The sequence below is a fragment of the Hippopotamus amphibius genome, chromosome X (assembly GCF_030028045.1).
Source record: "Hippopotamus amphibius kiboko isolate mHipAmp2 chromosome X, mHipAmp2.hap2, whole genome shotgun sequence".
In the NCBI taxonomy this organism is placed as follows: Eukaryota; Metazoa; Chordata; class Mammalia; order Artiodactyla; family Hippopotamidae; genus Hippopotamus; species Hippopotamus amphibius.
The window spans coordinates 64,124,068-64,138,432 of NC_080203.1; the positions used below are offsets into that span (position 1 = coordinate 64,124,068).

The following is a 14,365-nucleotide window of genomic DNA, read 5'->3' on the forward strand; positions in this document are numbered from 1 at the left end:
TTTAAATTCACTTAATGTGCTAATGGTTCAAAACTGTTTGATTTTTCCACTTAAAAGACGTATTGAATGTCCAGTTACAGAACATAATTTAAAATTTTACTTAGCAGTATAATATAGTAGAGCTATAAGTTCTATGTTCAAATCCCAGACTCATCATTTACTAGTAGTTTAACTTTGGGAGGTTTCTCAGCCTCTCTGTGTCTTTGCCTCAGTTCCTCACCTGTAAACCCTCATACATTTGTGACGATGGTAGATATTCCACGCAAAGCTCCTCGCATGGTCAGAGTGAATGACCAGTAAATCACTACCTTTTGTTCACTCAGCAGATAAAAACCTGGCTAGTCAGCCTGATGATGTTCTCTTCCTCTCCAGAATGGTGGTGGTGTCCTGGGTTCTATGGTATATATACACACTAGGAAGACATCCCTTTTCTGAAGACACCCTCAGTGAGTATTCTAGAGTTCTGTGGTGCTGAAATATCTTGTAAGGTAAAATCTGGTGGATAAATAGGCATTATGATTATAATTTCAAGTAGTGATAAATATAAGTGCTGAGCATATTTAATCTCATTATATCAGGTAAGGCACCCCTCAGGACTTGCAGCTCCCTTAACAACTAGATATTAAAAAGGCAATCAAACTCAGTGTTTTCTAAGGCACAAATAAAGTCAGGGTACATTCTTTTGTAAAAATACGAAACAATAAATATAAATGCTAAAATGCAAGGCATTTGTGGAATGGTTAGATTTTTCTTGACCAATCTCCCACATATAGACAGCAATTTAATTATGTAGACAAATCTTCCTCAATTTAAATTAGAAGGCCACACGAGGCCTGGAGCAAGATAAACAGGTCCACAAATTAGAGAGTGTTGCTAGAAGGAGACCCCGTAGCAATCTCCCTTAACTGGGTTTTACAAAGAATGCAAATGTGTCCCTAGGCTAATACCCCTTATTTTGGTCAGGGACTCTGGAATGATAATACTCATGCTTGTAATTACCTTTGCTAAGCTTAAGAACCATGGGAAAGCCACTTTCATGTGACGTTTGTGATTTTTTTTCTGTAGTAAGTTTTGGCATGGGCATGTCCTTGTTTGTCTGTTTACAGTTCAAGTAAATTTCCAAGACTGCAGATTTGGAAGCTCTGGCTTTAGCCCTGAAATTCCACATTCCTCCTCTTTCCAGACTTTCTTAGCCTACTGGGCAGCCTTGTAGCTATCTCTATAGCAAAGCAAGGCCTCTCCTGGCAGGTAAACCTGCCCAGTGAATCCGCCTCTCAGGGGCGTGGCAGTACTATTTCCTGGAGCAATCTCACGGGGTGGCTCCATTTTGCATTTGCACTCAACTATTTTGCTGCCTCCTCTGCAGTTGCCACACCTGCTTCTGCTTCTGCTCAGGTAACTCTCATCTCTCGCTGGCACCACTATAGGCAGAGGTGGTTGAAAAAAGGCTTCTGCATGTGCCTGCCTGCCTGCTTTCCTACCCCTTTCTTTCATGATCTCTCTCTGTTTGTTCCTTAGGGAAAGCACCTGGGGAGTACCTTCTGACCACTACGAAGATGAGCTCAAGCTATTGGAGTGAGACGAACAGCAGCAGCTGTGGGACTCAGCAGGCCCCAGAAGTGCTGCAGTGCCAGCCCCAGCATTACCACTGCTACCATCAGTCAAGCCAAGCCCAGCAGCCTCCAGAAAAAAATGTAGTGTATGAACGAGTGAGGACCTACAGTGGGCCCGTGAACAAGGTGGTTCAGGCCTTGGACCCCATCAGCTCACAGGAAGTATGCTACCCTCTCAAAACTGCCTCCTCCCACCAAAGTTTGGTTTGGAGTGACCGTTCCCAGGTACCACAAAGACAACTTATGTCAGAGAGGGGAAATCTTGAACTTCATTTCTTTTCTTTCTGCTTCTCTGGCTCTGTAGTACAGGATATTATATGTGCAATGTACGGTCACCCAAATTCCATCTCTTGGCTGTTCTTTCCTTTGCTCGTGCCTGTAGCCATTTGTTTATCAGTTCCAATGATTTTCATAATTTAACTAGAACATAGGATGGTTCATTTTTTGTTGAGTTATATTGGAATAGCTGATCTGAGGTATTCTTTTGCTGCTACCACAAAGCAATCCTCAACTTGAATACAGTCGTTTTTATAAAATAGGTTCCCACTGATTCACTTCATATCAAAAATAAGCAGGTTTTTTGTATCAAATATGGTGGTGCAGGAACAATGGCATGTATGGAGTGATGAGAAATCACTTGTTTAGCAAATAGTATGCTGCTCCAGGATAAGTGACAGGCACAATGTCTATTTGAATTGTCATATGTGTTTCATCTTTGAAAATGATGCATTGGTTCTTGTATAGTCAAGGAGGATAATTTATGAATATTAGTAGAAGGAATATTGAAAAAGTGAATATAGGATTGAGGAAGGCAAGATGTAAGTAATTATTATATGAAAGCTAAAAACTGGTAGAAGACATCCTTTAAAATGAAACAAATTTGTTTTTAAAGGGGTTAGTTTAGCAGCAGTATCTGTGCTAATAATCTTGCCAATGAATGTGAAAGAACATTGTAAGACAATATAAAATTAACAGCTCTATGCCTGTCTTCATCTTTAACTCTCTTTATATTAAATTTGCATGTCTTTAAACTTTCTGGAAACTTCTGTCCAAACTGAAATCATGTTTCAAGATACAAGCAGTACTGTGAAGGGCTCAAAAAGCAACCATTGGGATGATATCCTATGTTGCATTGTTATGCTGATCTGGAATAATATGGATTATTTTCCCCAAAACAATAATTTTAAGTAGGATATGAAACAACATTTCTGAAATATGTAATAAAACTATTTTAAAAAGAATTTTTGAAAGATATAGGTAACCGAACAACTACAAAGGCCACAATTTTACTGTTTTATTTCACTCCTAGCTTAATTTGAGGGAAAAAAATATGAAGAAAAACCCAGCATTTACGGTCAGTAATTTCCTGTTTGAGAAAAACTCCACCTACATTGAAGTCAAAGGGAAGAAAAATAAAAGGTCAAAACTACTAGCTTGTGATAATGATGCAAATGTACATTCCCATATTCAGTACTAGGATGTTAATGAACAGCGAAGTGGGTGTCACCTCTGTTCCTGAGTAGCCCCCAAACAATGGGGAGATTGAAAACAACAGTTACCATTATCACAGGAATGCTAAAATCATCCTATCTGGCAGAGTTATTTAAATACATTAACCTGTTTTCTTACCAACTTCCTGGTAAAATAATAAACAGATAAAAATTTAAAAGCCGAAATGTAGCAAATTAAAAACGTTGACCACAGAGCAACTTTTAGGGTCACACTTTATTGTATAATCCATAGTTCAACTTTCCTTTTTAATAATCCTGGGACCAAGCTGGCTGAGTTTTTTATAAGCCTCACCTTCTTTCTACCTGATATTTGCTAAGTGATCCTCACAAGACTAGCTCCATCCTGACATGTAATTCCCCAAAGGAGTTATAAAGCGCCTTAGGGACAGAAAGTATGGCCACAGAAACAGGGTAAAGAGATTGGAACGGAGGGTGTTGTGAAGTCTGAAGTTATTTATAATTGAAAAGAAAGAAAAGGGCTGGGTGAGGAAGAGGGAGGTGAGATACTAGATATGTGGTAAAGGAAAAAATATAAGAATCTTCATTCCCTTAGTGAAATAAGAAAGAAAATTTGACTATAAAATTTCAAACTGAGTTAGATATCAAAGGTCATTCATAAATCCACTAAAAGATAATTTGTCAAGAAAGCTTTTAGATAGTTGCCACAAAGAATGTGACTAGGAAACTATTCTATTATTTTATTTCTTTTCTCCCTGTTTTGTGGCAGGATGGCATTGTATAAAGTAGGACCTAAAATTGATCTGAAATTACCTCCATGTTAACGAAATGGGTAAGATGTGGTGGCAGCTTTATTATATACCATGCCAAGCACAAGCAAGCAGTACACATAACTTAAAACACTTTTTGTTTGTTTTATGTTTTAAAATGCTCTCCTTAATATGCCATGTTTCAATGCTATTTTGAGTTGGTATATAGCAATTATTCTGATGCTAGAGTTTGTGACCATGGCAGCTCAGAAAATGGGTATTATAATCAATTGTTGGTTATCATGAATTCAATTCAACTTTTACTTTAATTGTTTTTAGCATTCTTGTGTTTGGATGATATTAAAAGAATTCATAAGATTAAAAAAATATATATAATTGCCAGTAGTAAAATATGTTCCCTTTGAGAAACTGAAATTGATGCCACTCTGCTTTGCTTCCTGAATCTTAATTTTAGCTGATGTAGTAGCCATTTTAGATTTAACCAAATGCTTTTTGGAGCACTTCAGTATTTTCTTTCTGGCTTTTTAGCACAGGTTTTTCCTTTTTTGCTTTCTTGTGCACTAAAATAGTGTTTATAGACAAAAACATATTTTAAATTTCTCCAGACATAATGTTGCTTTCTTGTCTACAGTTGATCAGATATATTTTATTATTCTCTCAGTTATTACTTTGTCTGACTGACAGAGTGTTTCTCAGAGAAAATTGAATGTAGAAACCAGTTGCTGGTGAAATTGCCTAAATTAATGGTAGAATTAAAATTACTAAGTTTATCCATATGAACAGGAAAAATCAAAAGCAGGTGTAACAAGGTCATAGGTGCATTTTAGAACTGAACATAGTTGTGTAAATAAACGGAGTTCTAGAAACTGCATAAAACTAAAGAAAAGAAAAACCTTATACCTTAACCTTTTAAAAGGCCTAAATATTAAACAAACATCGTTAACTCAAAATGAAATACTGCCTCAAATGAACAGCATTGATGTTAATACACATTGGACATATATATTTCTCCTCCATTAATTTTAGCTTTTTATGAAGTTCAAGATATTTTCCATGTATACAGAGAAGTTCTGTTGTGAGAGAGATAAATTGATGAAAATAAAATATTTTTAATACTAGTCACTCATTGAACACGTTTATTAAGTGCCTCTTATGTAGCAAGCATCATGATTATCTGGATAAATACTGTTTGCTTATCCAGGGAGAGTCCATATTGAAGACAGTTACGTATGACCTGGTCTGTAGGTATCCTATGTATCTATATTTCATTTTAGAATATAATTTTGTGCTTTAGCCATCAATATTTTATTGATGTTGAATATGTTTTACTGAATAAAACGTTTTGGTGCAAGAAGGGACCTCTTAGAGATTGTGTTTATGGATTACCATTCTTTGAAATTTGAAACTAACTCCAGAAAGCAGCCTAGGGGAGAATGTGAGTTTATGAATGACTTCTCCTCTCAATAATTATTCAGCTTGGGCTTTTCTTGGTTTACATAATTTTTTTCCTTTTTCTTTGGTTACAAAGATTGTGGATAGCTCCCTTACTGTGCTAAGATTTCTATACACTATCAGAAAATTTTCCTGTTCTGTGGGGATGGGTGTGTTGCTTTGATAAGTTGTTGTTCAAAGGCGTGGTCACTAAAGTGAAAGATTGTTCAGGGAAGTAGGTTGCCTGAAAAAGGAATGAGGTCATAGGATAAAGAAGCCTGAGTTTTCAGCTTTGGTCACCCCTTTTGTGTTTACAGTTAAATGAAGCTATAGAAATTGAGTGCAACCAATTGCTGGGTGAAAATTCCCTTGCCAATTGTCTCTTGTTTAAGGGAGGTCTGATAAATTGCTGGGCCTGTTTTTAGTCAATGGCACTCACAAGCTATCATTGTGTGTGTGTGTGTGTGTGTGTGTGTGTGTGTGTGAAGATGGTGGGGGCAAGGGGTAGGGAGGTGAACTTTTCCTTTAACTGTTGTGATCCAAATTTTTTTTTCTTGACAATTCTTGGTAAAATAACTGCAAGATTTGCCATGCTTTTAAACCCCATTTAAAAGTGAAAACCTTTCTAAACAAGTATATTTGAGCTAACTTTTTCTTAACAACAGCAGCTATCTTAATAGCCATCCTCTTTTGACTTCCAATGGAACGTATGTATTTTTAGTTTTTAAAGACAAAAAGCATGCACTGCAAAGTGACCGTATACTTTACTTTCTCTCCTATTTTCCTTCAAGAAAAGAAGAGAAAGAATCCAGTAATGGATCTCTTAAAGGAGGGATTTTCCTTGGAGGGAAGCGATGAGGGGAAGGAGTTCTATTACTATTACATTCTATTGCTTTCTTTGCATGAGAACAGAATCACAGATTTTATTCTAAGTTAAGGAAGTGTTTGTTTCATATAAAGAGAGATCATTATAATTTACGTTTCTTTCTGTACAAAGTTCAGAACAACATCTCAACAATAACCTAAGGCAAGTGTTTAACCATGTTACCGGCTTTGAAAGGTTCTAACAAAAGCATCTCCCATACTCTTCAGAGAATTTATTCAAATGGCAGTTTGCCTTAGCAAATTTTGTCAGCATAAATGTCAGGTGGTTTTGGAAGATACTGCCTCTTTTGAAATGGTTCAGCCTAGACTTTTCCTGAGTAACTATTAGTACTTTCAGTGATTCTCATAGTCATTAAAACTGACAGGAGCATATACAAGGCTCCCATATTTTTCCTTCTTAGAACATTATATTATTTACTAGCTTTTAAGTAAAGTTTTAAAATTCAAATTAGGCAACATGAAAGAGTTCCATGTTCATTTCACCAAGTTTCCAAATATTTAGAGAGCAAAGTCCTGTACTATGTATGTAATCTTTTCTATTACCTAATTCTCATTCCCAGCATTCTCGCTGTCTCTCCTTTATGTATTGCGCCAGAGTCTTGAACTCTTTGATCAGAGCGATCAATAGGAAAATGAAAGCCACTAGGTATTGACTGAAGATGTTCATATTTTGTAGAGCCTAAATATCAGTCACAGAGAACATTGTGTGGAGAAAATGCCCATACAAGTGAATCTATGTGTAATGTCTCAGGGAGAGCTACCAATAATAAATGTGCAGTGATGGGGCAGACTTTGGGAGAACTGAGCTATGAAACAGTCAAGTGTAGTGACTAAGACTGTAAGCTTAGGTTTTAAACTTCAGTTTAATTCCTGGTTCAGGGACTTGCTAGCTATATGCTTCAGTTGCCTCATCTATAAAATGGGGCAATAAATAACACCTAAGTCATAGGATTGTTATTAGAGTCAAATGCAATCATATATGGTGAAAAATACACAGCACAGTGCCTGACACATAGTGTTAATGTCGTATTACCCAGAATAAATGACTTGACCTCTCAGGACCTTGTGTCCTCATTTGTAAAGTGGGGACAATAATACTGTCCTTCAGAGTTGTAGTGAGTATTGAATGAGATAACATGTGAAGGTGTCCAGCACAGAGTTAGCACTGGATAATTCTTTCCATTTGTATTATTGATTTATAAAAATATAGCCAACAAACTATGATAATAAACTAAATGAATGGACTATAAAGTAAGAGTTCCTTTGACACTGGAAAGATAAGGTAAACACATATGCTTGAAAGGCTTATTAGGGCTCTACTAGAAAGACTAATGAGGAAAAATATTAAAGCAATTTTCTAAAACATGGCATATGATCAAAAGAATAGAACAGCAGGAATGTATTTATAGTGTTTACTGGCATAAATATCCTTTAGAAAGAGTAATTTGGACGTTCCCATGCTCTTAGTGCCTTTGAACTCGAACCTCAATATTTGAAATGGAGATTTTTAGTGTGTGGTTTTTTCCTTTTCCTTTTTAAAATGTAGTGACACTGAGCATTAAAGCTTGCTTGTAGTCTGCCTCTTACCTAATGCTTCCTCTAGAGCTACACTTCCAGAAGGATAGCATGTGGTTATAGTTGCAATAGTCATGTTTTAAGTGCTCAACAGCCGCATGTGGCTAGTGACATATACTGTACAAGACAGATACAGGGCATTTTCACCATTGCAGAGTTCTATTGGACACTGTAGATCTATATATTCAAGCTACTCATTTAAATATAAAAATACCTCTAAGATCATTGCATTCAAAGAAACACATGGTGGTGCAAATGTGCAATCAAAATGCTGTCAACGTACATGATCAGCTTTAATGGCCACATAGGAATGAAACAAAACATGAAGCCACAAACTTTCAAAGTATAGGTTTAGAATGACAATTTCAGTAGAAGGAGAATCAAATTCATAAACCTTTTTAAAAAGAGCTGAATGAAATATTTTTATGTATGTATGTATGTATGCTATCTGAGGGGAATTGGTATCTGGACCCCTGCTCCAGATACCAAAATCCACAGATGCTCAAGTAAGTATCTTATATAAAATGGCCTAGTATTTGCATTTAACCTATGCATATCCTTCCCTGTATTTTAAATCATCTTTAGATTTGTAAATACAATGTAAATGCTATATAAATAGTTGCCAGAGGGCACCAAATTCAAGTTTTGCTTTCTGAAACTTTCCAGATTTTTTATTTATTTTTTTTAATATTTTCAATCCTCCATTGGTTGAATTTGCAGCTGCAGAACCTGTGGATATGGAGGGCTGACTGTATCTATCCTTTATATAATTTCCCTAGAACCTTACTTTTTGAAAGAAAAAATGTTTAAAAAGAGGAAAAAGATGAAAAAATAACCCCTCCTCAATCAAAATTCACCTTCCTTTCTTTTAGCACATGATCTGGGTTTCATAGCCTCTCTAGAACTGCCTTTGTCCCTTAATCTACTGAATTAGTTTTAAACTTTAGTAAGTAAAGTTCAAATATCATTCCCATTTTTACAGATGAGGTAACCAAGGCACAGGGGTGCTACATGACTTACTCAAGTTCATATGGCTAGTATGTGGTAGAACTGGAATTTAAATCTAAGCAGTCTAGTTCCAAGTCTATGCTTGTAACCACCATGCTATACTGGATGTTCCTGGTCTACACATTTAACTGTTTTTATGTTATACAGTCTTTGATATCTGATTCCTCTTTATGTTTCACGATCATTTTCCTGAATGTGCTTCCATTGTGAACCACCCAAAATCTTTTGGGACACAAGCCAGGGCATAAATAAATAACGTCAGTAAACATTTCAGTGCTTTTAAAATATTATGTTATTTACCAAGAAGGCAGATATATTTTGTTGCTGTTCAGAATTCTTTTTTTATATTTCTCTCATAAATTTTATTGATTGTTTTGTATCAAAACGTAAGACTCCAGCACTGGGTAATAAGTTGATTAATTTTTAGTTATTTAAAGACTCATAAATGCTTTGGGAGAGATTTGATAGAAATATTATGAAGAAATAAGGTTGGCTTGTACCTTTTTGTGGAATTATGATCTCGGCAATAAAATGACGTTTAATGTGTAATTTAGAATCTTTTCAAAAACTTTGAAGTTCCAAAGTTACGTTCGAACTCCTCAACTTGATGATGTTAAAGAGCCTCCTTAGGACAGTCACACCCTATTTTTATACTTTTAACTGCCACTACCCACCTCCTCCCACTTTGTGTTCCAGATGCACTACACTGCTCTCTGTTTCTTGAACAAACTGAATATCTTGCCTCCCTCTCACCCCTTCCTTTGTTTATTCCATTACCCTCTCTGGCAACATCCACCCTTCCCTCACATTTCTGTTGGAATTCTACCTATTCCTAAAGATCTATCTGGAAAGTTGTCTTCCTCAAGACACCTTCGTCAACCCTGAATCTTCTTACTCTCTTCTCAGTGTAGTGCTCCACTCCCACCACCATCCCAGGTGTGGTCTCCTTTTAAAGCTAGTATCGCTTTTCATCATTTAACTATAAGTATCATAAGGTATGCATAATACTGAGTAGAATATTATTTCTGTCATTCTTACTTCCCTCCACCATTGACTTTACATTTGAAGTTTGAGATTTTTATAAAAATCAAAACTCAAAGCCAATCACAATAAGTGTTTTGGGGAATAGACTGAAACTTCAAATCCTTCCTCTCTCTTCTCTCCTCTCCCTTCTCTCTTTGTGATTATGACTTGCAAAAAATGCCTGAATGTGGCTGTCAGCAGTGACTTTAATAAAGATATATGTCTGACACTGTTTTGTGGATTGCACTCCTCTATGCCCCCTCTTTGAATTGAAAATGGAAAGTAGGGCACAAATTGCCTCTTTAAAAAAGTGAACAACACATAAAATAAATATAAGAAGGCTATTTAATAAGTCAATTAGTTTTCTATTCTAGTTCTTGGATCTTATTAAGCATCTGGGTTTGACTTGTTTATATTTGATTGATACATTTTTCCCCTATGGACAAATATTTATCATTACTTATGGCAAATGTTGTGTTGATCTGTCATCATATCATTTCCCTGGGATCTTGTTGTGATACTTCCTTTAACCAAATTAGCCTAAAGATGCTAATTACTCTGCTTATAAAGATATTCCCTTTACCTCCCCTTTATATTCTGCTTAGGGGAAATGTTTTTATTTATTGAATCTTACTCAATTACTCTGTAATTGGTTTAGCATATCAGTTATGTGCCCTGAGATTCTCTTATAAAAACTACTACTACTCTTCAGTACTTATCCACATACTGAAATACATTTGGAACTCTCCAAGGAAGGATTTTTATCCTCAAACATAGTATTTACCCATTTCTCTCTCTCTCTCTCTCTTTTTTTTTTTCTTTTTTTGGCCTTGCTGTGTGGCATGCAGGATCTTAGTTCACCAACCAGGGATCAAACCCGTGCCTCCTGCACTGGGAGCACGGAGTCTTAACAACTGGACCACCAGGGAAGTCCTTGCCCATTTCTCTTTAACTCAGACTTGAGCTTGGATGCACATGTCCCTGAATACAATTATTTTAAAATCTTCACAAACTTAATTGCACCTAAGAATATGTTCTCTAGAAAAGTTGCTTAAATTCCCTACAAACACCTCATATCACTCTTCTGCCCAAAAAACCTTCAATGACACTCAGTGTCTATAAATTTCACTGACTTTCAAATCTCTTCATTATCTGGCTCTCGGGGACCTTACTTTCTGGAACTCCCCTTCTAGTGTTCTACATCTCAGCCAAAGTGTAAACTGTTGTTCTTTAAATATAGCCCCTCATTTTCCACAACTATGTCTTTGTGCGCGATGCTCTTACAATTGAAATGCTCCTATTCCCTTTCCTCACCAATCTAGATATGCTGAAATTATACCAATTTTTCAAGAAACTTTCCTGAAGTGTAACCTTGTGATGAAATCTTAAATTGTCCTGGGCTGAAGTAATCTCTTAGCCCTCAAAACTCCTAGACTAAGTTCCTTATAGCTCTTATGATACTATATCGTTATTTACAATAATAGTTTTTACCCCCTAACTGATTGTAACCTTGGTGAGGGTGGAGAGTATATTCTCTTTCATTACCATTATATAACAAGTATTGAACAAATAACTTAGTTACATATGTTACCAATCCAGTAAAAATAACGCTTTGTATTAATAGATGCTATATTTTATTTTTCAAGATTTTTATATATGTAATTTACTCACTAGAACGCCAAAAAATAAGTAGAAAAAGACTTACTACATCCATTGCACAAACTGTACAGTGTACAAGTGAAAATATGCATTGTGTATTATTTGTCTTTTGTACAGATAAAAAAAATAGAGGCTCAAATTGCTCAAAATAACTTGTCCAAGTTAGAAAAGCTAATTAATGAATGCCCTGGGTTTAAAAATCAGCTCTTGATATTTCCACTTTATCAGCTATCTCCCTTATTAACCTTAGATATTAAAGAATTTTCAGTTTAAACAAGTTAATATTTTTTAGTTTCAGCAAATCATTTGATGGTTACCCTTACTGTATTTTTCCCATTCTAATGTTCCGTTATCAGAGTGCAAAAGTATCAAAAATATATTGGAGGACGAAAATAGTTTTGCTCTGATTTTCAAGGTCTTGCCCTGAAATAATCCTAGAATTCAGAGTATATCTTAAGTTTTTAAGGTTTCCCTTCTAACCTAAAGGAGAATAACATCTCTCCAGCTTCTACTTTAGCTTCTTTCTCCAGTGCACTGAACTACTCAAAAGCTATTTCACTGAAGTAAGTAACTGGGAAATTGGCCATTTGCATTTCATGTGATTTGTTAACTCTGAAAAAGTAGGTATTTTAACAAACAGTTAGAAATAAGATACAATTTTGTGACTAGTGAATTTTTCCCTAAGACAACTAGAGTTTCCCAACTCTGATTTAGGTTATACCAAGGTATAAACAATTATCTAAAGTGATGTTGTAAAATTATCCCAAAAAAGTAGACTGAGTTTAATCTACTCTGATCTTAAAATTGGTAATGCCCTGTGTACCTTAAAGGAGGAGGAGGAGGAGAAAGAGGGGAAGGAGAAGAGGTAAGGAGGAAAAGAAGGAGAAGGATAAAGGTGGGGAGGAGGAGAAAGAGGGAAGAGGGCTGCTGCAAATTTCCCAAAGTAGAAAATGACTTTAGTCATTGTGGGAAAAACAGGCTTGGATTTCATACTAAGCCTGAACCTACCTAATTATAAACAAAATTATTTTTCAACAAAACTCTACTTAAAGAATGTTGCCAAGAGGCAACATTTATGTATTTAGCAAATCGGAGCCACAGGAATAAACGGCTCAATACTATGTTGAATATATGATCAGAAAATGTAGGGCCTTCTTGCAAAATTGAAGGGTTTAAATGATATGAATATTAAATAAAAATTCCATGTTTTATTGAGTTTAGGAGTCTGTATGTACACTCTGTAGATATATCATGCTGTCTATTTGAAAAAAACCCTATTGAATTTGTAGAAGTTGAACGTTTTTAATCAGGGCTATTCTCTCACACGGTCAGTAATGCGTGGATTTCTTGTTCTCAGGCACCAAGAAGTTGATTTTGACAGTAAATAATAAAAAGAGACAAATATCTAGCCTCCTATTATGAGAACTAGTCAAATCTAACAGCAGAATGATGTTCCAAAACTTGAAAAACAGAGAATATAATAAGGCAGGCTATAGGTATGGCCAAGTATAGTGATTAAGGACATGAGTTCTGGATTAGGTGACTAAGTAGCAACATGCTACTCGAGGTGGAATCCCAACACCTTAGTATTCGCTGTGTAATCTTCAGCTAGTTACGTAACCTATCTTTGTCTAACTTTACTCGTATGTAAAATGGGGTTATAGTAGTACCTTTCTGATGGAAGTTTTTCTGAGTGTTAAATACAATGATTTCTGTAGCATATTTGGTGCAGAAAGCTCTTAATAGGTGTTAGTTGCCATTATCATCATCATCAAAGGAAAACGAGACCGACAACTTTCAAGGATTTGAAATTGTTTCGTCTGTATGGAAAAATAAGCTGGGAGTGACTTCCCATTGTCACAGAATGTCAGAAAGAGAAAGTGGCTTAAAGATCCTCCAGTCCACACTTACATACACCCACACCTCATTTCTCACATGCGGAAACAAGCTCAGGAAGATGGCGGGAGCTGTTCATTATCACACAGCTGGCTGGTCGTACAGTGGTGTAGCTAGAAGTAGTACCCAGGGCTCCTGACTTCAAGTCCAGGACTCTTTCCGTTTATTGTGATAGTCACCACCACCCCTTACCCAGCCTTCAGTTATTTTCTTATAAGGAACATGGGACTATGGCATAGAGGGCATAAGCACAAAAGATGTAACTATTCATAGGATTTAATGATTTCAACACGAAGGATTTAGGGAAGCTTTATACAGATGAGTGACACTGTAAAATTAAACATTGATGTAGGTTATCAGGAGAGAGATTTAGATTTCTATTCCTGATATGCCTTTAAAACTAAGACATCCTCTTCATTCATTCATTCACAAGCATTTTTGATCACTTCCTGTAGAATAGGCAATGGCTATTTGTGGAATGACTTGCTACAATCCTGCCTAGAGCCAGATGCCACTGAAAGTACCTTCCATCATCAAGACAATGTTCATTTTGGACATTTACTCACACTACTTACGAAATTCTGTAGACTTTCAGGGGAAAATGGTTTTCTTTTACAAGTCTCTCTGTAATTAATAAAACTTATATTCAGATAGTTTTTTTTCTACCTTACAATCAGTCTAATACTGCTGCAATTTAAATTCATGCTGGTCACTACCAGATGTCTTAATCTCTTTGACCCCTATTAAGCTACCACCTTAATATTTTACTTTTTGAAGTCATTCCATTTGTTGTTTGTTTCCATAAGGGTTGTGTGGGAAAAGCCACATTAGCCTAGATCAGTTCTAATAATGAAGGTTCAAAACAATTAAGTAAAGCATAATTTATGAAATTAATGTACCAGCTTTCCAAATGTAAGAAGACTGAATAATTTCTTAAAGCACCAGATTAATCTTTGTGCAAATACACCAATTTACCATATGAATACCTACTATCTTGGCATCTGAATAAAGTAACTGCCTATATTACTATCAATAA

The 14,365-nt window shown here is 35.8% G+C and overlaps 1 protein-coding gene across 3 annotated transcripts in view; it reads left to right on the forward strand.

The window, feature by feature from the left end:
• Positions 1-1,314: 1,314 nt before the first annotated feature.
• The window catches only part of POF1B (POF1B actin binding protein), a 77,611-nt gene continuing 64,560 nt past the window's right edge, over positions 1,315-14,365 (forward strand). The window contains exons 1-2 of one of the 3 annotated variants that reach the window (XM_057718703.1): positions 1,315-1,395; positions 1,519-1,838. In XM_057718703.1, coding sequence (XP_057574686.1) covers positions 1,557-1,838 — 282 coding nt within the window. In that variant the 5' untranslated portion in view covers positions 1,315-1,395; positions 1,519-1,556. Of the gene's footprint in view, positions 1,396-1,420; positions 1,839-14,365 lie in introns of those variants that run through there. The other 2 variants (XM_057718704.1, XM_057718705.1) reach the window with 2 other exon arrangements.